At 39.4% G+C, this 23,531-nt stretch overlaps 5 protein-coding genes across 5 annotated transcripts in view; 2 read left to right on the forward strand and 3 right to left on the reverse strand.

The window, feature by feature from the left end:
* LOC146487354 (protein O-mannosyl-transferase 2-like) overlaps window positions 1-5,557 on the reverse strand; it is a 29,401-nt gene extending 23,844 nt beyond the window's left edge. Inside the window, exon 1 of the mRNA XM_085087264.1 lies at window positions 5,064-5,557. Within this exon, the coding sequence (XP_084943390.1) occupies window positions 5,064-5,452 (389 nt within the window). The 5' untranslated portion in view covers window positions 5,453-5,557. The remainder of the gene's footprint in view (window positions 1-5,063) is intronic.
* Window positions 5,558-7,623: 2,066 nt separating this feature from the next.
* On the reverse strand, window positions 7,624-9,400 carry LOC146487355 (uncharacterized). The gene is made up of 2 exons (XM_085087506.1): window positions 9,094-9,400; window positions 7,624-8,299 (listed from the first exon to the last, which is right to left on the reverse strand). The coding sequence occupies exons 1-2, from the start codon at window positions 9,266-9,268 to the stop codon at window positions 8,004-8,006; spliced, it is 471 nt and encodes a 156-aa protein (XP_084943632.1). The 5' UTR covers window positions 9,269-9,400; the 3' UTR covers window positions 7,624-8,003.
* Window positions 9,401-9,404: 4 nt separating this feature from the next.
* Window positions 9,405-11,995, forward strand: LOC146487356 (rRNA N(6)-adenosine-methyltransferase METTL5-like). Its single transcript, XM_085087496.1, has 2 exons — window positions 9,405-9,807; window positions 11,544-11,995. The coding sequence occupies exons 1-2, from the start codon at window positions 9,405-9,407 to the stop codon at window positions 11,774-11,776; spliced, it is 636 nt and encodes a 211-aa protein (XP_084943622.1). The 3' UTR covers window positions 11,777-11,995.
* Window positions 11,996-17,600: 5,605 nt separating this feature from the next.
* On the reverse strand, window positions 17,601-19,595 carry LOC146487357 (uncharacterized). The gene has a single exon (XM_085087302.1). It carries the CDS (start codon window positions 19,593-19,595, stop codon window positions 18,393-18,395), a length of 1,203 nt encoding a protein of 400 aa, XP_084943428.1. The 3' UTR covers window positions 17,601-18,392.
* A 707-nt stretch (window positions 19,596-20,302) lies between these two features.
* LOC146487358 (uncharacterized) lies at window positions 20,303-22,175 on the forward strand. Its single transcript, XM_085087315.1, has one exon. The coding sequence runs from the start codon at window positions 20,303-20,305 to the stop codon at window positions 21,404-21,406; it is 1,104 nt and encodes a 367-aa protein (XP_084943441.1). The 3' UTR covers window positions 21,407-22,175.
* Window positions 22,176-23,531: the final 1,356 nt, after the last annotated feature.

Here is a 23,531-nt window from a genome sequence, read left to right on the forward strand (position 1 = left end):
CGTTTCTAATCCCCAATGACCGAGCACCGCAGTTTCTTTAGAGACCATTAAACCCCCTTTTCCTCAACTTCTATGGCCGGGCTATACACCGTATTCACAAATGGCGGATGCGCGGGAAAAAAACTGGCACTAGGCATCAAAACGAGGCGTTTTAGGATAAACAAAAAATAATTTGCGTGCGAGTACAAGTTCACAGAGAGACTATTTAGCTGATAAGCTCCTAAACAGCAAGTTTTTCAGATCGCTGGTTTTATTCCGAACGAGAGTGGTCTAGTGTTTCTTGGATCGTTTCTTGTTGCAATCGTAAATGCAAAATAGACAATCACGGAAACAAATCGGTTAGAGTTTTTGTTTCCGAAGGATTCAGCTTTCGAGCGCGGACGATAGAGATACAATGTACTACAGAAGTTTGTTTGGTATGTCTTTCGGAATCCGAAGGTAAGATAGGTCTTGAAGGAAACAAAATGAACATACAAAAGGATGCATTTCTAACGAGAGTCGCGTGATCAACTTCGTATCGGACGTTGGCGTTCCGAGCGCAAGAGAGACTACAACCATTTGCCTAAACCGCTATAATGCCAAGAAAAAAAAAAAGACGAAGACAACAACGAAAAGACGTGAAGGATGTGGAGAGAAACGGCTGGACGAATAATTTAAAAAGAAGCAACAGATGAACCAAGACTTGTCTGTTTCGATTTATTTGTATTGTAGCCGTACTGTAAACAACAAGCAGAGAATGCAGTCCCTCAAAATTCATAATTTGTTAAATCAATCAAGTCAGCAAAATCCAACCGGCTGTTTAATAATGGAACAAGCTCAGAAGGATCATTTCTTGCCTGAATGAGAAAATTGTATTCCGTGAAACAAGGGCTAGAGAACACAGCATTGTGGCTTTTTAACCGGCATTTCGGTTGAAATCAATAAAGATTTGCATACTTAATTAGGTAATTTGTCAGAATTAGATTATCGTATTTCGCTTTACATTGGGTTCCTAAACTTGCCATTCCTTAACGCATTTGAGAGTGACATTCCTCAATTTCCTTGCAGGATTGTTTTCTTAAAATTGATACCTTACTTCCAGTAGTTCCTCTTGACTTTGGTAACTGCCACATTTTCAATGACTTGCATGAATCTTGGCCAATCTTGCGATGCATGATATCTTTTTTATTTCGGGGAAAAAGCGCCTAAAAGGTACCGAAATATTTAAGTCTTGGCTCACATATTGCTTCCTTAGTTAAACTTTTTTTTCAGTAGCTTCCCTCCACCTCCTTTTGTTTTCGTTTTTTAGGCATTAGAGCTGTTCACAATAGTAGGAGTCGGTTTTTGTAGCTTTTGTGATCGGAACTTCCGATTAGTAATCACCACGCAACCTTCTTTGGAACTGCGTCCGTTTGTAGATTCATTTTCTTTCCTTCGAAACCTGTTTTAATTCCCTTTCCAAAAAATGCATTGAATAAACCTTTGTGGCTCCTGCTAGAGTGAAGATCTTTCTAACAACTTTTCATATTTTCTGTAGACATTACACTCGAAGGTTTGAAACAAACAATCTAACTCAGTTTTTTCCTGTGAGTGTCTAGTTTGCATTTGAGATTGCTAGAAGAAGCCAACCAATAAATAATAAATACTAGAAGTTGAACTCGTTCGGACTAAGTGACCAGAAGGACTCAATTTTTAGAAAGTCAGCACTTATCGACCCTCTAGAAGCTTACATTCTCTGCATTCACTGGAAATTTTTTTTGTTTATCCTAAAACGCCTCGTTTTGATGCGTAGTGCCAGTCTTTTCCGCGCGTGTCCGCCATTTGTGAATACGGTGTATAATGACTTTTATTTTCGTTCATTTTTCATTTTTTTTCTTCGTTCAAGTTCATCTTCTTTTTGAGGTTTGTGTTGCAAACCGAAATATTGGGCTAATTTGTTATAATTTATTTCAGTTGTTCTAGTCACTTTGTTTATTTTTCGCCACCACCGCCGTTAGGATTAGTCTGCCGTTGCATATGAAATGCTGGATTTTTTCTGTAAACTTTGCGGGAAAGCAGAACAACATGCAGCAGGATAAGGCAGGTAGAAGATTTCAAACACTGCCCTCTCTCGGCTGATAAAAAAACTTACGCAATCGTATCATCCTCAAGGCCTATTCATGTGATCCCGATCAACCAGGGATGGCAGGCCCAGTCGAGAGTCTCGCCTCACTACCCAGCCCGGTCAAAGTACAGCTCGGTAACCGCGCGAAGCGATTCAACTGATTAACGTATAATTGGCCTTTAAAAGTCTTCGACGCTGATACTGACACTGCCAAGAACTTGGAGCGGTGGAGATGGCAAAACCTCATGTGGACCAGTTGACTGATGATTTCGACAAACTTTTAAGAATCGCTTTCAGATTTCCCATATTATGAACAGAAGACACATTTCCCCACTAATTAAACTGGGCCAGCACGGTTAACATGTACTGGCTCATGTGAAGAGTGCCTTAACTAGAAATGTTTCAGACTTATTTGAGCGCGCACGAATTGAGCGTTAGCTCACTAGCTCCTCTGTTGAAAGAAAGTTCTGAATAAGTGTCACGGGAATGATAACTTTTGCCATTGAAATGTTTCGTACGACAAGGCCAAGGTAATTCTGAGTTACAAAATGGTAAACGTCCTTTATCTTTTTTGACATTAATTTTACTTATTTCCTTAATTTACCGTTACCTTTAACACATACACATCATTAAAAAGGAGGAATGATCACGTCCTCGCCACAGATACAGTCAAACTTGATCTTTCTGAGAAAGATCATATTTGACCGTATCTCCGGCTAAAGCCAGTTTCAAACAATAAAAATATGACCGTGGCGAAAAAAGCTTCATGCTAGCCATTGTATTATGCTCAGTTCTAATGATATTTTTTCCGTAAGACGAAAGCCCCGTAGTAGAGCAGTAAAAAAGATTCCCCTTCAGGAATCATCACCTTCGGGCGCGGATCATTTCGTCCAAGGCGACCCGGCATTGTCGGATTTCACCTTGCAGATGAAATTGCACCAGAAGACCGAGTGACGTTTTTTTTCAGTTCACGCTTTTGAATCAACGCCAAATGGATTTGCAGTGGTGACTTAAGTTTTAATCACGATCAAATGCGACTTCCCTTCGCCCTAGCATGTGCCATAGAACAAGAAGATGTACAGTCGACTCCCGATAACTCGAACCTTCAAGGGAAATTGAAAAAGGTTCGAGTTATCGGGAGTTCGAGTTATCGAGGGTAAAATTATATAGAAAATGACCTGAAAGGAAAGGAAAATTGGTTCGAGTTAGCGCGAGGTTCGAGTTAGCGAGGGTTCGAGTTATCGGGAGACGACTGTATATAACGAAGCTATCCCTTCTGGATTTTCTCGGCTACTGAAGACAACAAACATTACAAGCTGGGTGTTTTTGAGGTCACGTGACGAAAACTTAACACGATACCAAACTGCTTGCTAAGTTTCGAGAAAATTGGAAGCATACTTCCCTTTCAAGTCAAAGTCTTTTGTGTTTAAGGCCTTTCAAGTGAAAGTATGCTAAATTACCAGCAAAGTCAAGCTTATTTTAGTTGGGTGGTTGTATTTTTCCCATATGGAACATGAAATCCAGATTCAAAATGATATTGAATCTTCGTGCACTAGACTAAAAAAGGAAATCTGATACTCTTGATCATCATTGCTTAATGTTTGTTTTGAATTTTGCGTGATATTTATATCTAAGGATCCTCGGTGAAAAAGAAAGACCAATTTTGTCTTTTTAGAAATCTGTTCCATACCAAAAGAGAACTCAACATAAAATTTACCAGTTGTTAACCGTCCTTCGCGTCCGATAAAAAGTGAACTATTCGAAGGTTTTCCCTCATTTCGAAACTCGCTTGATAGGATTCCAGTCTTGTTGGTTTGGAGCACTGTGCATGTCATAATTTTGGCACACTGAGTTTCAACCATTACGTATACATGACTTGCGGCAAATTTCCCGTCATAAACTTGAATAGCCCTTTTTCTTGCTATTACGTGTGAGCTGATTCAGCTTGAGACACAATAAAAAAGTAAACGTCGATGGCGATAATCAAGTTCAAAGATACTATTTCGTGGTAATATTTTATAGAATTTGTCACCTTGCCAACTTCAAGTATTCTTCCACCAGAACACTAGTTTTTCTACACAGAACTGTTGACGTAAGAGAGGGCAATTTTCACTGTCTTTTTCTCGTTTTGCAGTCTTTTGTGGCGGTCTTTTGACTGTCTTTTGACATTTCAACTGTTTAAACGAGTCAAACATAATTTATTGTACCCTTTGCTATTCTTATTGTAGATCGCGAGACTAATTTATCAATTGTATTATTGCACCTGGACTTCATTACTAACAGAAGTCTGAATCGTTACTGGTATTTTTCTATCCTTTTTCGTCTTGAGAGCGAAACTTTTATCTCTACCAGCTTGGCTTAAAAAAAAATTGCTCCTATCTTGTCGTGTAAGTGCCGATAAAAAGGCATTCAAAGTCTGTCGAGTATTAATTTTTTTAAATGCGCAAACCGGAGGTAGTTGGTGGTAAACTGCTTTGTCTTGTAAGCGGTATCTTACCACAACGCACTGCGGGAAATTTTTGTAAGGTCATCAGTATAAGAGAAATCTGCAATATTTCGGAATGTTTCAAGGTACAAAGAATACGTTGAAATGTCATATGCATTATAACAAGACTGCCGCGGGTCTAATGTACCTTTCTGGCACCTAAAACCTAGCCAACCTCATCACGCAGCTGGTTAATAAAACAAAGCCTTGATCTATGATGAGCCAGGTAACTTTTTGCTAGAAGTAATTCATTAAGAACTTTAAATTTTCAGCATTTTGCGTGTCAAAAACGATCAATGTGGACAGCGGAATTAAAAGACGTGTGTTAGGCTTCCTGTTTTATAAACCCTAAAATATTCTAGGTCTGAGAAGAAAAAGTAAGGTCGGTAAGATTATCGGAACTGTAATAAACCTTTTGTAGTAGACCAATGAATAATTGATACGCCGACTAAAATTAACAGACATTTGCATGGAATATTATGATTATGTACTTACCAGATGTGCGTCGGAAAGCTCACGTTGACAAATCTCGTGGCAAACGCAAGCCCCACAGCACAAAAGAACGACATCAATTTTATCACCCAAGGAGTTTTGCCATTATTAACAACTGACAGCCACTTTGAGACGAGCGATTTATGCTGCTCCTTCCTGCTCGGCGGTTTAGTCTTAAGAACAGCCCTTTTAAGATCGGCTTTAGTTCTGTTCGGCGCCTTGACGGTCTTTCTGTTCCGAACATCGCCGTTTTGATGCTTTTCATCCTGTACTGGTTTTGTTTCATTCTCCTTTTCGCTCGTCTCTCTGCCGTTTTCATGTAAATCGTCGTCTTTTTTGACATCGCCGTTTTGTTGGCCATTGTTTTCTTCAGCACTCACTTCCGATCCCATGTTTGTTAGATAATCATCGGCGTAAAAGCGACAAACTTCGGACAGGTTATTTTGGCCGCCAAGCGCGGAAGCAAAGACTATCCACGTCGCGGTTGTCTTTTATTTCATTTAAATTCAAAATTACACGTTAACATTAGTTTACGATCACTGTATGATGACATTCCATGGGGATCTCTTTCATGTCTCCATGGTTACTGTGCCAGGCAAGCGTTTGCCCTGCGCTTTCTATCTTTTTGGGAATACACAGTTTTAATAAGAAGGGTCTGTTGCCATGGCCACGAACGTCCCCATTTTAAAGAAACGAGAAATTCTATAGTTCGGCAGTCTTTTGAATCAAAATTATTTTGGACAGTTTATTTAGCTTTTTCTGAGACAAGGACCCTCTAAAGGACCACCTTCTTCAAAACTAAGGCCCTGCGTAAATTTTAAGAGACCTGGTGGAAAATGCTTCTCACCGCTTCTGTTTCTCTAAATTGCCGAGTTTTGTGTTTTTCTTCTTTTCGTTGTTTATTTTAGTATTTATTTTTTCTTTTTGACTTTGTTCAGCCGTTTGTCATTTGCCTGCGTTGATCTGTTTTACCTACTCCGACGAATTTCCGGGTTTGTTCGCGCATTTAATTATGGGACCGTTTGAAGCGTGCGCACTGGAGGTATAAATGTACAACCTCGTTCCCAGGTTTAACCCTTGTAAATTTATTGGAAGGGGCGCCCCTCCCAATTTACAAGGGTTAAACCTCTGGGTCACCCAACGGCTCACTTCCGTGATGGTGGATTATGAGTTTGCGATCGGAAATTCGGATCTTAAGTTGTAAAGAACTTGAAATCTGCGCTTTTCTTCAGCAAAATTTCTGCTAAAAAATTTCGTTACAATGGAGAACTAATTCCGTTCGTTTTTGAAGGGACAAATACGTTGTTAAAAATGTTAAAAAAGGCCAGCAAGAATTTTTCGCATAACCAAAAACAGCTCGTTTATTCAGGGAATAAAATTCTGTTTCCAAAAACCTTTTTGTCAGCTAAAGCACCCAAACAGATATGAGCTCTCACAAATATGTCTTAAAAGCCCCAAAAAACAAAACAAAACAAAACAAAACAAAAAAAACGATCTTGTAATACTGACATTTTGATTATTTTGATTAAATGTTTTCTGTGGGTGTTCCCGAATTCTCTGTCAGAACGTGCACTTTTTCTTGTGACTTCAAGACAACTACCACCAGTTGGACTGTTGCAAAAATGGACAGTTTTCTTGATACGAGAAGGTATAAGTTCGGTATGATAATTTTACTCATAAATATATCAACTGTTTTCCCTGTCTCATCGTTTGCTAGCTCAGCGTTCTGGTCTAATTAATTTTACAAGTCCGGGGACAAAATTATGGTTAGTTTCAATTTATGCCACTCCTCAGTATGGCGAAGACCTCCGCAATCGAAATGTGGCTCTTTTGAATCTTTGAGTCTGAGGGTCGGTGAAATCTTGCGGTATGAAAGCTACTGAGCAGTACTTTCCTGTGGCAGCAACTATTCAAATTCAAGATATTTAACCATATTTTCCCATCGTACGTGCTGGGCTCTTTCTAAATGTAAGTTTTGAGTCTTGAAAGCTGAGGAGTACTTTCCTGTGGTACTGTTTATTATGCTGTACAAGGTGTTGTTATATACTGGAGCAGAACTGATCTGAACTGAAAAGGAGTATTCTGATTGGCTCCCTGAGTAGTCTGAATTTTCCTATACGGACCGCTAGTGTTACAACGTACGTTTCAAAGGAGCAAAGTGTTTCAATTTTGACAAAAAACAAAGAAAAATGTTTAAATTAAGATTATGAAGTAGGAACTGTTCAAACAGTCATGTTGGAGTTTTTACTTTCTCGCACTTTTTCTTGGATTGCGTGAACGTAAACAAGTTTCATGCGGACTAAAAAGCAACAAGCAGTAAGTCTATACTATAAAAACCTTCTTGAACTAGCTTGTTCGGTCCGTATCCCAATACGGACCTCATGCTAGTTCAATAACACATATGTTCTAACTTTTGGGTGTGTGCTAAGTGAAAAAAGAAATCTGTTGCAATAATTATTAGTTGGATCATGACCATCCAAAATTCATTCAAGGGATCAGTATACTATACCGGCCTCATACAGCATACTAAATAACACCACGGTAAAGTACTGCTGAGATGTATAGTTTATAACACAAGTGCAGAGCCCGTGGTTTGCTAATAGGCCATTTCTGAGTTGCTGTGAACCTCACTATGAAAGCGAGGCTAAGTGAAAAACTTTTCATAGGAAAATTAGTTTTGTTTGCATATGAATATAAACTAATTTTCATTAACAAAAACTTTGCACTTAGCCTAGCTTTCATAATCAGGTTCAAAGCAACTCATTGCTGTCATCGTCTTCGTTGCTTAAGGTCCCTATTGACAGGTTTAATACCTGTTTAATGGCAAGTTACACATCTTAGTCCTCCTTTCACAAATACAGGCCCCCTAAAATCTCATTGGCCAATTTCTCCAACAAATTCTCCTTTTGTTGGATCATTTACACTATATCTGCTCCAGACTAATCATCCTTTCTGCTCTTGAGTTACCACATAGTTTTTCTCTTCATCATCTCCACCATCCACCAAACATTCAAGTTCTTCATTGCTCAGTGGCTGCTGGGGAAACACAGTTCTGTACAATGGAAAACAGCAAGATTTGCCACTTATATCACTCTCATCTGTAAAGAAAGTTTCCGATGGTTCAGTTTTGTCCATCAGTTCTTTCATGTGACTGTCTTTGGCTTCTTGTAATGTTCTTATCATGTCTTTTGATGAAAGAGGCTTTCGTTTCTTTTCCTGCAGTCTTTGTAGCTCTTTCTCTGTCATGAAATAAAAAATGTTCAATGTCTCTTGTTTCCCTGGCAGTTTCAAGTAAAGATAACAGGGACCTTCAGATTTAGCTATGAGTAGTACAAGATTGAGTTCAAGTATGACTTTTTAAATCTAGTTTGTGTGGTTTAGAAAACACTTGTCACACCAATCTTGTTTCTAGAGTCTCCTTATCTGTTGGTAAACAACGGGAAGGAGTGAGAGTTCTGGGGATGTGACTGATTTGAAATTTGAAAGTCGTACTTGTACTCAATCTTGTACTTGTACTCTGATCTGAAATAAATCCTGCAGCCTTTATCACCTTCTCAGTTTTTTTCACAACTGTGATTCAGAAGATTGCTTCTATTTTTCATTTAGTACTGTCTCATACTTTCATATCCTGTTTAACACTTAAAAGGCAGTAAGAAGGGGTGAGGGGGTGGGGGGAGGAGGTCAAAGGAAATAAAATCATCACCATTGTGTCCTCGTTTGTGCATGTGCTTCCCGGATGTACTTCTATTTATTCCCTGCCAAACTCTAGCACCCATGCCTTCACTGAAAACTATCATTTCTTGTACTCGTGACAAACAATCATTAAAACATTGGCCTACTTTAATTACTAAAGACGGCTCACCTTGCTTATTAGTATGTTAAGAAGTTATTCATTCAGCTAGCTCCGAGATCTTAGATGTAGTGTTGTAGCTTGCTACAAGCTAAATGTACAAGGTCTGACACTTGAATAAAGTTTTGTTTCTGATTTGATTTGATTTGAAAGCTAAGCTCCAGAATTTCGTTTTGAACTCACCCAAACGAGAAAGATAGCGTCCGTCTCCATCGGGTGGCTTTTCTTCAGGCAGAAGATTAACTCTACTTGATTCTTCGCCTGGTTCGTCAAACTTTACCCATTCAGTTTGACTAGAAAGCGTTTGTGTTTGTGAAGAGCTTTCTGAGCGCGAGTTTCCGCCGCTGTCATCCACCATGTTGGTTTAAAAACAACTAGCGCGGTTACCAAGCTCATTCGAGGATTTCGAGCGGTTGCTAAGGTTAGTTTGTGATTTCTATGGAGGAAGATTTTTGTCCAATTTTTCTTTGGCAAATTTAGTGACATTTGACAAAATGCGACTCAAAGAACTAGAGGGCTACCTTCAGCAAGTTGATGTTTTCGAAAATCCAAAGGTTGATCTTGAGCAATATCCTACTACACCGCATATTGCAGCTCACATGTTGTACACTATAGACTCAACGTTTGGAGACATTGAAGGCAATCTTGTTGGAGATTTAGGATGTGGTTGCGGAGTTTTAAGCATCGGTTCTTGCATGCTTGGAAGTGCATTGACTATTGGATTAGATGTGGACTGTGATGCTATAGAAATCGCGTCAAGAAACTTCGCTGAATTTGAGCTTCAAACATGCGAATTGGTTCAATGTGATGTGCAGCAGATTTCACCCTGTGACAGGTGGAGTAAGATGTTTGACACGATTATAATGAATCCTCCGTTTGGGACAAAGAACAATAAAGGTATGGGATGTAGATTTTAAGGTAGAAAAGATAATGTAATGTATTTATTTAAGTGAAAACTTGATAATGGTGATGATGATGATGATGATGATGATGATGATGATGATGACAATGATAATGATGATGTTGATGATGATGATGATGATGATGATGATGATGATGATGATGATGATGATGATGATGATGGTGGTGGTGGGGAGTAGCATGAAGCAACTATAGAATACAGGGCCACGTTTTGAGAGGCATAACTGAGGTGGCTCGTCAAGGAATAAGGTTTGTAATTTAGTGGCTTGAAGGCTTGGGGCTGCTTGAACAATAATAATTCTTGTTCTATTTCATTGGCGAATTGCTGAGCCACTTCAATTTATAATAGTGGAAAAGTGGCCCTGTATTTGACTTTTTACAATTACTGTCCAAATTCCCGCGCGCTGATTGGCTCGTAGCTATTGTCTATAAGAGTACAGACAATAAAATGACATCAGATATAACGCGCGCGCTTTCTCAACGAAAAAATAGCCAATTCCGCTCGTACTGTTTCCATGTTATTGTAAAAAAACAAAGCGATGGCAGTTTTCTTTGGTCTATACTCTTATAGACCATAAAATGACGTCATAAAATGTCCAAAACTTGACAGTGAAACCACGAGCCGCACTTGAGTTTTGAACATTTTTTGATGTCATTGTATGGTCTATAAGAGTATAGACCATATAAAACTGCCGTCGATTTGTTAAATAGTTTAGGCAATGGTGGTATACCCTCCAACTTTTTTTTTTTAAACACAGGCATGAGGTTTTTAACCAGGGATTGACACATTTTCTGAAGATTCTCTGACCACGTCCAAATATTTTGAAACACATTCTTTGATTTCCCAAATGTACAAAGCCGCTCCGAATTCCAATAAATTGATTTTGTTCCCACAATGTATGCCAAACATTTGGTGCGGGTGCCAACCACAACCTTGTTCTCAGTGCTGTTGTTATCAACAATTGGCAAACCGTGGGTATAGTTTTCATATCTTTGGTAACTGGGGCAGTTCACTTTATACTAGCTCACATTATTTTATGAGCCAGGTGTGAGAAATGTCTTTGTGAGCGTGAGTTGGTATGATATCAAACTTTTATATTGGCATTCCTAAGCAGCGAGAGTTGGCCATGGTTAGGGGGCTGGTGAAAGTGACTGTGATTATAATGATACCTGGTCTTTTTTTGGTGGGGGTGGGGGTGGGGTGGGTTGTGGGAGGGGATAGAAAGGATTTGAACATTTCCTTCCTTGGGTGAATATGGTGAATTGCATTTAATGTTATCTTCATTTCCATCTTTAGTAAAGATTTCCACACATCCCCATGCATTGATATTTGTTATGCATTCCAAGTACTATCCCTTATAAACAAAAGTAATAATTATTGTCAATAGAGTCACAGTAAAGTCACAGTATGACATTCTTCCTGTCAAAACAAGTCTGTATGTAAAGATTTATCAAGATCTTGCTAAAAAAAAATCACCAAAAAAGCAATATACGCCCCTTTTGCGGGAAACCCTTCAATTATCGCTCAGACTTTTTAATTTGGTTATCTGTAGGTGGACTGTTAGTAATCTGTTGGCCGACAGATTTGAAGGGGAAACTGTTCTTCAATTCTATAAATTTTTCAGTGATAGTTTTTTTCTAATCCAATGAAATCTGGAAAAGTTGTGTATATTGTTATGCAAATGTCTGGTTTTCGATATCCTCTGTTGCAGGTATTGACCTTGTATTTCTACAGAAAGCTATAAGTATATCCAGCACAGCAGTCTACTCACTTCACAAGACTGCAACAAGAGAACACATCAAGAAAAAGGTTACAGAGTGGGGAGTGAAGCTGGACGTACTAGCAGAACTGAGATTTGACTTAGCAGCAAGCTACAAGTTTCATCGAAAAAAGACAGTTGACATTGAGGTAGACTTCATAAGGATAGATTGCTCAGGTAGCTAGCGATAGATGGAGGGGTGAAAGCTGAGATTCATCAAGGTCTCAAGAGGCTTTCCTTTGGGTTACTTCTGTAAGGGGTAGGTGCATTCGCTGACAGTTTGAACCTTACTTTTAGGTGACCCATTTGCCCAGAGAGAACAAGCCAGCATGTAGTTCAAACCTGGACGGAAATCCTTTAAGAAAACTCTTTATTGCTTGGTAATTAAACTGGATCAAAGTTTCCTTCTTTGTTTTGCTCTTGTTTTCTTCCTGTTGTAGAAGTTTAACGCCTGTAACTAGAACTGACAGATTGCATTTCACTCAGTAGCTTTAGAAGACTCAAGTTATTTGGCCAAGCCGCGTAAACGTTTCACAGGAGAGCGAAAAAAAAAAAAAACAAAGAATAGCCATTTCAATCACGGAGTTGCATTTGAGTTATCGTGGCCCAAAGAAAGAAAGACAAAGCCGTTAATAGCTTCTTGTGATCTGGTTCACATAGCTCTTCTTGCGGCTTCTTTCCTCGACCTCCGTGCATATTTTGTATCAGTGATTTGTCTGACGCAGCATCTCGAGGTAATGGAAGGCCTGAAGCCAACTCAAAAGCCAGCAACGTTAGAAATGCAATCTCTTAACAGTCGCCTACTTTTCAGGAAACAAGCAAACGTTTTTTGTATGTTACTTATTTACCAGCGTCCTATCCACAAACCCTGCTCACGTGACCTTTTCCCGCGTTTTTCACCAACAATAGTATCCCGCGAAATCGGGCGGAATATTAGCCGACGAGGCCGTAGGCCGAGTTGGCTAAAATCAGGCGATATTCCGCAAGATTGAGCAAGATAATTGTTTTATTATTCCGCATATTGATAACAAAGCACAGTTTAATTGCAGAAAAACTGGAGACGATCTTTATTTTGCCATTTTTCTCCCCGACACACGAAAATCGCAGGCCGTCTGTTGACTACGGAAGACGAATATTCATTGCAACATGCATGAGCATATTTGGGCAGTGTTGCGATGTGTTCAATAAATAAATGCCATTACTAGAGCGGCCGGTGATTGGTTTGAGCTCTGAAACAATGTCTTGTTTTGTCTACGACAGTCTTCTTATGTAAAACACTCCAACATAGTTACACCAATCAGTTTTTTCAGCGTGGCAGTTAGTGTATATTCTTTGCGGTTCAAATAGCACCGCTAAGTCGAGAATTATCGTAAGCATGTTGTGTACGTGTGTTGCTGACACACATCCGAATCAAATCAACAGAAATCCACTTAGGACAACTTGGAGGTCACAAACCACAGAATTAAATAGTCACGCACATTTCTCCGACCTTCGTCGAGTTTGTAGAATTTATCAAAGAGAAAAAACTCAAAACAGCAAGCGTAATTTTAAAGGCTTCTTCTTGCCATCGGCAGCCTGTTTTCAACAGTACCGAAAGAGCTGAAAGAGGAGCCCTATTCATATTATATTTCCGGGTTCGGTATTATATTGGTCGATATTTGATCGTGTATTGTGTATAACTGAACTCCTTGTTTTCGTGATAACTCTTGGTATTGCATAGGCGGTGTCCGTAGTGTTTAATACAGTATCGTTCAGAATCGTTACGTGAATCCGGCCTTACGAATTCTGTGGTAGGGATAATTCGGGTATTAAAAATATCACAAAGAAGACTAACGTCAAGTTTTGCTGACCACAGTCCTGGCTACGATCAAATGTTAGGTTCTATTTTTAAAAACTCGTAACTCAGTGGATTTTGAATTGAGACAATCAAACTGAAATCTGTTGAGCAATGCTTTCCTGTGGCACTGTTTCATACGCTCCTTTTCAAGTTGGCTTTCAGTTAACTTTTGACTGAGCCTCTGGATAAATTCAGAGTGAAAGCTAATGAAGGTTACCAAAACTTTCCTGTTGAAATCCCGGGTGAAAGGTTGAAAGTTATGCTCAATGTATACAATTCCGTTCAAGCCTGATACTTTTTCAGGATTTAAAAAAACGGCTTTCTTTTCGCAACTGCTTAAGTTACGAACAAATAACTGCGAGGGTCTTTCTTTAATTTAAGTATACATGCATGATCTTGTAACTTTTAAATCTGTGATTGAAATACTAAAGTGTGACCATTCAAATGAAAGCTACTGGGCAGTACTTTCCTGTGGTGCTGTTTATTATGTTGTACAAGGTGTTTCTGTCTTTGAGTCTGTGGATGAAACACTAAAATAAATTGTGACCATTTTACTGAAAGCTACTGAGCAGTAATTTTCTCGAAGTACAGTTTATTGTGTTGTAACAAGGTGATTCTAACGTTTGAGTCAGTGGATAAATTCACTAAAAACTGCGACGGTTCAAATGAAAGCTTTCGAAAGTATCACTTAACTGTGATGGAAATTTCTTTTAGATTTTTTCGAACAGGAATTTACAGACTTCTCTGGAGGAACTTTGGGGCTAATCTGTTTACCCGACAAAGTATGTAGACGGGACTTGTAATAACATAAGCACCTATAGGCAGATGTATCGAGGAGTTATCTTTCCTAGGGGACATATTGCAAGGACTCGTCCCCTCTCCTAAACTAGAAACTAGTATGTTGCGTTTTTCTCCATTGAATTTTCTTGTGTGTGTACATGTTGGGATTTCTTTCTGTTGTACGTGTTAAGTTTACGTCCGTGCCCACCTACCTACTGTTTACGTTACATCTTAACTGAGGTCGCTTTGTCCCCGGCCGCTCTCCCGTTTAGAAAATTTCGATATCTTCACAGCACTTGAATATGTCTGGCGATGTTTGTCTGTTTGCTTAGTCTCTTGTCATGATCTGCATGTCGTGCCTGTTTGTTTGTTTGTTTGTTTGTTTGTTTGCCTAAGCAAACGATAGCTTGGAATTTCGCTTCGGCATAACAACATCAGTTTCACCGATTTACTGCTGTTTGCCAAAACACCTGTCGAGATAAAAATTGATCACACTCAACGCTCGTCGGTGCTACTAAAAGCAGAAATCCACCGTAGAGAAAAAGATTGTGACTGGTATATTTACTCATAATTCTTAGCGTACGATAACCCAAAAAACGGTGATAGAAACAAACTGAAAAGTTCTAAAAACTTCAAACCAAACGTACACAATGTTGTTAGCACAGGGAAAAATTTCGGAAAGAAAAAAAAAGATGATCGTTTCCATGTGCCTTCGGCTGTGTTAGTTTGGCAAGGTATTGTGGTAAAATGTACAGCCGCCATCTTTTTCCGTAAGGTGTATTGGACTGATACAGATCAGCGAATAGTCAACTCACTACCGAACAACTTTAAAAACGTGAGAAACATTGGCAACTGTGTCAGTTGTTCTTGTGATTATTTGTTTTTGCGTCAGTCCTTTCAATAAGCGCGCGAGAACATGATTAAGTTGAGATTTGAGAAGTAATATACGATCTTTTGATTTGTAGCGATTGTTTCCTAGGTCAGAACCGAAAAGTTGGCCCAGTTCAGAGAGAGATTCAAACTTGAAAACGGTGGCACCTGAGAGAACTTGTTGATAGCTTTCACATTTTGGTCTCCTGAAAGACGATTTCGAGGAGTAAGCCCTCCCCTCCAAGCCTACATTCGAATACATAGAAGCAAACGTACGATCACTTATAATACGCATGAATTTTATAGTTTTTTATTTCATTGGACATTTTTATCATCGAGAAACATTATTGCCTTCCTCAGACCGGTATGTTAGCGGTATGTTATGTACCTGTGTGTACGGGAATTATTCGTGTGTTGCTCGTGTGTTACTCGCAGTACATGGTGATGCTTTTGAACAGGAAAAGCAGGGATGAAAACATAAATTCTCAATAGGGGAGGTTCAATTGTTGTATTTTACACGGTCAATAAAGACAATGAATTAGTGCGTATTTTCTGTAAAACATTACATTTAATTTGTGTGCAAGATTTGAAACACTTTTCTCTTGTGTTCGTTTATAAATACTCAACAAAGGTCATCAGTGCCAATATCAACAGTATGATAAAAGTGTATCAACAGAAGGCACTTCCTGTCAAATGCTATCTGTGTGTTCTTCTGAAACAAGACGCTATCGTGTATGAGCTTCAACAAGTTTGAAATACAGTAAAACATCCTAGAGCGACCACTTCTAGTAAGCTACTACTTTTAAAAAAATAAGACAGTTCTCTATATTTGGAACCTATCGTAAGCGACCACTTCTCGTAGGTGTATAGTTTAAAATTTTATATTGTTTTCATCCTCCGGTAAGCGACCACTTGACTTGTGATCCAGTATTACCATGGTAAACAGTTTGGCAACGAATTTCGCTTTAGCATACCGCGAACGTTTCATTTCTCAGGACGAAACAAGCGAGACAAACTTCAAAGTTCATCGTTCGCTGTCGGTCATGTATAACCAGAATGGATACTTTGTAAATTTTTGTTCCTGTCCTGTATCACTTCGGCAATCAACCTGGTAGTCCCTTAGATGTACCATGCTACTACAAGAGAGAATTATACGGCACTTTGGGATTTTTGTATGAATTGTACATTTGCCTACCACAAGCAAGTGACTCAAAATTGATACATGTACTCTCTGTGGTCTGAACTCTCCTAACTGACCACCTCCAGTAAGCGACCACCCAGGCTTGACATTTTGGGTGTTCGCCTACGGGTGGTTCAACAGTACTCGATAAAATTTCCTAGTAAACTATCTCTAAGATATTCTTGTCCCTCTAATATCAACAGATTTGATTATCTGAAGACAAAGTGGGAAGGTTCAGATTTGAAAGGGGGATCTGTACCCCCTCCCCCATCTCTAAATCAGCCACTGTAAAGTCTATAGAGCTCTTAGATTTTGTTAAACCTAGAAAATTTAGTGAACATCGTCAACTACAGCATGCCTGAGTGGGAAATTTGGCAGAGAGTTGTTTATTTTAATTTTATAAACAACTCACTACGGTTGTTCATGCTACCGAGAATGCCCACTTCTTGTGTTTACATACAAGTTGATCAAATATTCATTCAAAATGTTTTCAAAGCTATAGGTGACGACCTGATTAAATATTCCATTCCAAGTGCAAAGCTACCTGAAGCGCGCTTGCCAAACATATTGTACCAGCAGTTTAGTTAACTTAACGGATTTCGCTTAAAGACTGGTGTTTTAAAATAATTACTGAAGTGAAACGCGTAATCTCTCCTAACAAACGTAAACATGATGTTTGGCATGAAGAATGGTCTCGGTGAGTGACTGAGTATAAAAACTTTTTTATGACGTATCCCACTAATTCAGTATAAAGCAATTAAAAGCGCCAAGCTGTTTACATGTCCAGCTGCATGTGTCGAGAAAACGAGAAACGAAAAAACATACGGGACCGAATAACGCAGGGAAGTCAGCCAAAAAGCGAGAAAATATACATCTGGCAAAATTTCTAAGAGTTCTTCTTGCGATAGTCCGGAAGCACAGCAGGAAACGTTTAAATGGTCACACTTCACGATTTCACAGTCTCAAAAGTTATCAGCCTTTTGAATGATTAATCTCTTGTTTATTTATCTCAGTTGTCTGCACATTCAGTGCATATTGTCCCGTTCACTCCCATCGTCAAACGATTAAAAACACTCGGACTGTGCTTTGTGCAATCTTGGACAATTCAAATCGGAAAGATTTAGACCACCCCTCCCCCCTATTTCAATGATGGAAAAATGGCGCGTTTGGCTTTGCACGCGAATTCTTCATTGATATTGGGGAAAGGGGGGTTTAATTTCTTTTATTTTATTGTACTGTAGTTATGAGTCATTACTACCCCATATACTCATGGCGGATCAGTGTTACCACGAAAGAGTCTATTTGGTTCAAACTGATATAGTCTGTGAATGGAATTCCCGTGAATCCTACAGTGTGAAGTTTTAATTAACGTCATTCTATACCTGAACAAGGCTGGTTTTTTTGCAAAACGAAAATATTGTATTCAAATATGAGGGTTTTTTAACCTCTGGAATTCATAGTTGTTGAAATGAAGCTGTTTAGAACTGCTGAAGTGTCGTTATCGTGTTTGCATTTCTGTATTTTGCAAAATGAAATTTTACTTTCTCCGCTTTTATTTCTTAACATTACACTGCCTACCATCGGCTACCAAGCCAGTTTTAAACGCAGCTTATGAGCTATATGCAGCATTCGAACTTGAGACGAATTAACATTTATATAAATTAAATAAATCTCTTTTGTTTACCTTATTGTGTGTAGTGATAAAGGAATCCGTTGTTTACTTTGGCCCGGCTTTGACCTCCACTATCAAATTTAAAGTCCTTCTAGAAAACTTAAACTCTTGGCAAGGGACATGCAAATCCAAATAAATCCTCTACTTTGTGTCAAAACTGTTGGCATCCGGGATTTGTTTATGGACTGTATAATCACCGGAAAACAGTCGAGACTATTTTGACAAAATAGACTGTTCAAAACAAATTTTTAACTTCCAGCTGAGAGACAACCATGGTTTATGTTATGAGCTCTAGATAACTGTTGACTTTGTGGATGCAATTTTTGGTTAAATCTTGGCCATTTTAAATCACCAGTTATTATCTTGTAGTGCATGCTGAATATTCCCTTACGGCGATGTGAAATCAGAATAATTGAAATCCTTTCTCCAGTAGCTTCTGTTGGAAGAGAAAGAGTAATCCGTCTAGAACTTAGGTAAACTAACAGTCATTGTTTCGTAATTCGTAGACTTATTGGGTTTACCTAAACTATCCACATCGACTTGGTCACCTAATTTGCCTAATTTTAAAGCCCCTGTCCGTTTTTCTCTCGGTATAGCTAAGTGTCTTCTATCGAGTTTGCGTCGCGATTCTTGTCTTGTGACGTCCGCGACCGTGGAAACTCTAATCTTCGGAAGCTTTACTGGGTCTTTAGCTTCCTTGCTCGCTTCTTCTAAATCTGTTACGTGATCCCTTAACCCCGTTGAAACATTTATTTCCGTCCTTATTTCACCGAGATTGCTAAATTGGGTTTGCAGTTTTAACCTCTCTTGTTTCCGTTGTCTGTACAAGCCATCGAGCTTGTCCAAGACTTCAACGTGTCCAGCCCCCATAAGATCTTTATACATGACTCTACGAGATTTGTACCGTTCTATTAACTGCTCGAATGAATCTGGGTTTGTTATCTGAGTTCTCGTCTTCTTATCTCGATGATTTCCTTTCCTGTCAACAAATCTATCCATAGCTGAGGTTCCCTTTGTTCCTTTTAAGCTCGGGACTCCAGGGATGTGTTTATCGGGATCGTGTGAATTTTCACTCTTGATTAACACCTCTTTGTTATTAGATTTTGTTGACTCGTTTGCAAAGAACAACTGATTGCGAACGCTTTCTGCCGGTTTCAGTGCTGTGATAACTTTGTAATGCCCAAAGTTGCTGTAGTTATATAAAGCTTCTTGAGCAAAGACTACAAGAGGCCCATCGCGACCTTTGTGTTCAAACTTTGAGAGATTTTGGCCCTTCGTGTCGCAGGGCAACGACGTTTGCTTGCCTTTGACGATTGCTGATTTGATTCTGTCGGTGTTTGGTGCTGTAGTTGTCTTAACCAGTGGAATGTCCTTAAGTTGTTTCGTCTGATTGTGCAATTTACTCGGGTCCGTCATATTTTCGTGTGGAAAACGCATAGTTTTTCTTGCCAATTTACCCCCGTCAGCGATTAGGAGTCTAATATTCAAATCGGCCTTCATACGGCGGAATTCGAGCCAAACAAAACGTCCAACGCGACAAGCTATTGTGTTATCCGACCCCAACTTGATTGGTTCAGAAAGATTACATACAAAGCTTTGCGATTTTGAAGATTTTGTAAGCATGAATGAGCATGAGTATAACATATTCGATTGAATTGTCGTCATGGTATAAATGACACTCTATGACATGGCAACCCATCATTTGTTACTTAAGAATTTGCCCCGGGGCTTCGTAAAAACAGGGAGGACTTTGCTAGTCTCTGGAGTTTTCATCTCATCAAGCACGTTTGCTGGGTCAGATCCTCCCTCCCTTGATCGACGTAGGGCTGCACTGTCATGTTAGCGGGCACGACATTTTTGCTGGCGAATTTCCAAGTTCGGAGCTTTCAGCGAGAACAACATACCTGTAATGAGATGCAACACGAGCTAAAATGGCGGGAAACTAAACAATAGATATACCGGAAGTTCTTACGCCGTTTACGTAAAAGGCGGCTGGTCTTTAAATTCCACGAAGGGCCTATTGTGGGTTTGTAAATAACCTCTGTTCCAGAGCGTAACCCAAACCAATCATGGTAAACATAAATATAGCACTTCTGCCGGACCGCGTGGTATTCAGTGAATCATCTTACTCTGAGACGGAACACTACACTGCCCACGATTTCGGAAGGATCAACTGCGTACCTGCCTAGCTCAAATTACTACAAACATTTGATCCCGTTGTTTGTCTCTGACAGGAACGTAAATATTGCTCACAACGCGGTCTGTTTCGACGAAGTGAGTCTAAAAGTCTAATTCTTGAAGATTACATTGAAAGTTACATCAATTAATTACAAGCGAGAAGGTGGTGTAAGGAAGCGGTAAAGAGGCGTGCAATGGCAAGCGTAAATTCTCGTGCGGAACTGTTCCCAAACAGAGCTTTCACGCCGACTGGCAGCGACGATTTGATGATGGACGATGACCCAGAGTTTCAGGCAAAAATGCCTCTCAGCCCCAGACATCACTCCTCTTACGAGAACATGAACGGCAAGGTTTACATGGACGAGTCCCATGAATACGAGGACCCGAGCAGGCTTAAAGATGAAGTCTTCCGTAGTCGGAATCGCGGAAGACCTCTACCCGACCCGAAGAAATCAAGCAACAAGAGACCCAGGAAGAAGGCGAATGAAGTGTATGAACCCGTTCAGACTAAAGAGCGAAGAAGGACTTTTACGGATGAATCAGAGTTCTCCAACGAATACCAGAAGGATCGATGTCCCACTTTGTTCAAGATCCTTGCTTTTGCTGGGTGTTTCTTCGGTCTGGCCTCTTTAGCAGTGATTTTAATGGTTATGCTGGGGATACTCGCAATGCCAGCTTGCCACGAGTGCAAGAAAGAAATTGTGCCAGACTCCGCCTCACAGGCTTCTGGATCGACACAAGAATTGTGGCAAATGGTCGAAGAACTAAAGAGCAACATGACCGACTTGAGCTTGGCAGTGAGGAGGAAGGACAAAGTGATCGCACAACTTCAGAAACGAGATTTGGAGCACACCAACAAAATCGCAGAGTTGGAGAGAAAAGCGAGCCATCCAGTGATTGTCTCCAACGACTCACAAATCAACATAAGTGGACTCATTGGAGCACGAGGTCCACCAGGCATTCCTGGGCCTACAGGTGCCAAGGGTGAGGATGGAAAGGCAGGACCGGGTAATATGTCATTGTGCAGCTACGAGATAAAGGAAGGTGTCCCCTTCACGGCGGACTCTTTGGGAAGCGGGCAAAACGTGATCGTAGAGGAAAAGAAAGGATACAAAATCGTCGGCGTCACTTGCTCAACACGTGGAACGTCGGAATATAATTTAAAAAGCGAGGTGAACGAACAAACGAATTTAAGACAGTACCAGTGTGAATGTCGAGGAGAATCGGTTGTGTTTGCAGCAGGCCCAGGACGTGCAATGTGTATCATGCATTATTGGATGTGTCCACTAATTTCATAGATATTATAAACTACTGTAATTTTAATAAGATGGAGGGGCGCGCCTCATATAAATCGCGCTTCACTTCATTGAGCTCCAAATTTAATCAGTATATTCCTGGTTCATCATCTAAATGCTGTAGTTGTAGAACGTAACCATAATTCATGCAGCGATTTTCAATGTTGAAATGCTGCCAGCGACTGCAGTTGATTTTATTTTGTTTGGTTCAATATTAAATTACTCGTTGTCAGTGTTTTTCCGAATGTGTTACGAATCCAATGTAAATTAACTTGACGTTGCACACTAGGAATGTGTATGTTTATCCGTAGGTCATTCGTTATCGCTGTGAATATCAAAAGATGTAAGGGTTGGAAGGAATTCAAAAATTGCATTGAGATTTTGAGCATTTTTATTAAAGTTATCCATTGATGTATCCATCGATCACCCTACAAATTACCGTAGTTGATTTTTTTCTTTCAGTTATGAAATCAAAGTGCATAACGACCATTGCTTCGCAATGATTTGATTGGGTACATGCATTTAGCATGATCATAAATTTTTCAGTCATAATGTCGTCTGAAATTCACGATGTTTCGTTCGGTTAATGTTGTACGGTATTTGGACTATCGCGTGATAATTTATGTCAAAAAGGAACATAAGTATTGGTCATAAACTCGACACACTCAAGATGTGTAAAATGTTATGGGCTGTTCAATTTTTCTGAAATTGTAAATTGTAAATCAAAGGTATTTGTTCAAAATAAAACGCGGTATTACGTAAAAGAAATGAAGATCAGTGCATTTTTTTTTTTTGGTCTTGGTATTTTTAAAATCAAACAAAGACATGACGAGTTCTAAACACAGCTGTATGTAATCGAGAGTCGTGTCACCAAACTAAGCACTTAATTAATTGCATTACGGCTTGTCTCCGCTTCCAAAGAGAGTGCCAAAGTCCAAAATTTCTAGACTTGGAGAGAACTGGTCACTCGTTCTTCAAGAGATCGGTCAAACTTTAGAATCACCTATTTCTCAATAAATAAACCGTACCACAGGAAGACATGGTACTGGCTTGCGAAGGTTCCATTTGAATAGTTACACTTTCACAGACTTAAAAGCTAGAACCACATTATACAGCATAATAAAGAGCACAAAAGGAAAGAACTGGTCAATAACTTTGTTCAGAAGTCTGCGGTCTTCACCCACAGACTTTTTAACCCAAATTTTGCGGACTCTAGTTCTATGGAAGAAAAGCCGTAATTCTAAATCCGGGTGTTTTCTCCACAGTTATCTGAAATAATTGGGATTTTGGCAAGCATTCCGAATTGTCTCGCCAGTCTTCGGTTACTGTGAGCATAAATTTTTGCAACCCACTGAATGCTTTCTGGATCGTTCCTATTGTAACATGTGGATACATTTTTCAAATGGCATTTGTCTTTGCGACCAGTTCTCGCATATAGCGCTCTTTGATGTTGATTTTCATATGATCTGAAATTTATATAGGTTGTTGTCTTACTGACCACTTAAGTTTTTAGCTAATTTACAAAGGCAGCAAAATACCTTATCTCAGCTTGCCACAGAGACTATTAAAAGTACTTTCCTGTTTATTCGATCTTTCTTTGTGTGGGAAGGTGATAACAGGAACAACGCTCTATGTCCTCTATTCAAAATTATAGAATTAAGGATGTCCTAAGTTGGATTAAACAAATCCCTCATGAAGTGTCACTATTGATAGACAGAACAACATCCCTCCCTCTCTTCAGGGTCCTTCAGAATATCTAAAAAAAAAAAAAGAGTAGAAGTTAAATCCTTAGTTGTTTGGGCCCGAAGGTTTGAAGGCGGCTTGCTTCAACAGACAAGGGTCTTTGCCTTTTCAGGTCAAAGAGAGTTTGTCATGTAATTTCTGCAAGACAAAGATTTATGCCCTCCGTAATAACCACCAAATAACCACATGCAAACAAAATCGAGTATGTTAAATTAACTATATGATAGCAGTTTAGTGTAAGCGAAACCCTTCAGTAATATCTGTGAGCATGGTTTGAAAAGACATGATTCTTAAATGTCTCCCTCTATCTGCTTTTGCCAAGGATTTAAAGTTTACATTCGACAACGACATCCAATAATTGCCGATGTAAGACAATCCAACTTTG

Source organism: Pavona decussata, unplaced genomic scaffold (assembly GCF_977016875.1).
Source record: "Pavona decussata unplaced genomic scaffold, jaPavDecu1.1 SCAFFOLD_16, whole genome shotgun sequence".
NCBI lineage: Eukaryota > Metazoa > Cnidaria > Anthozoa > Scleractinia > Agariciidae > Pavona > Pavona decussata.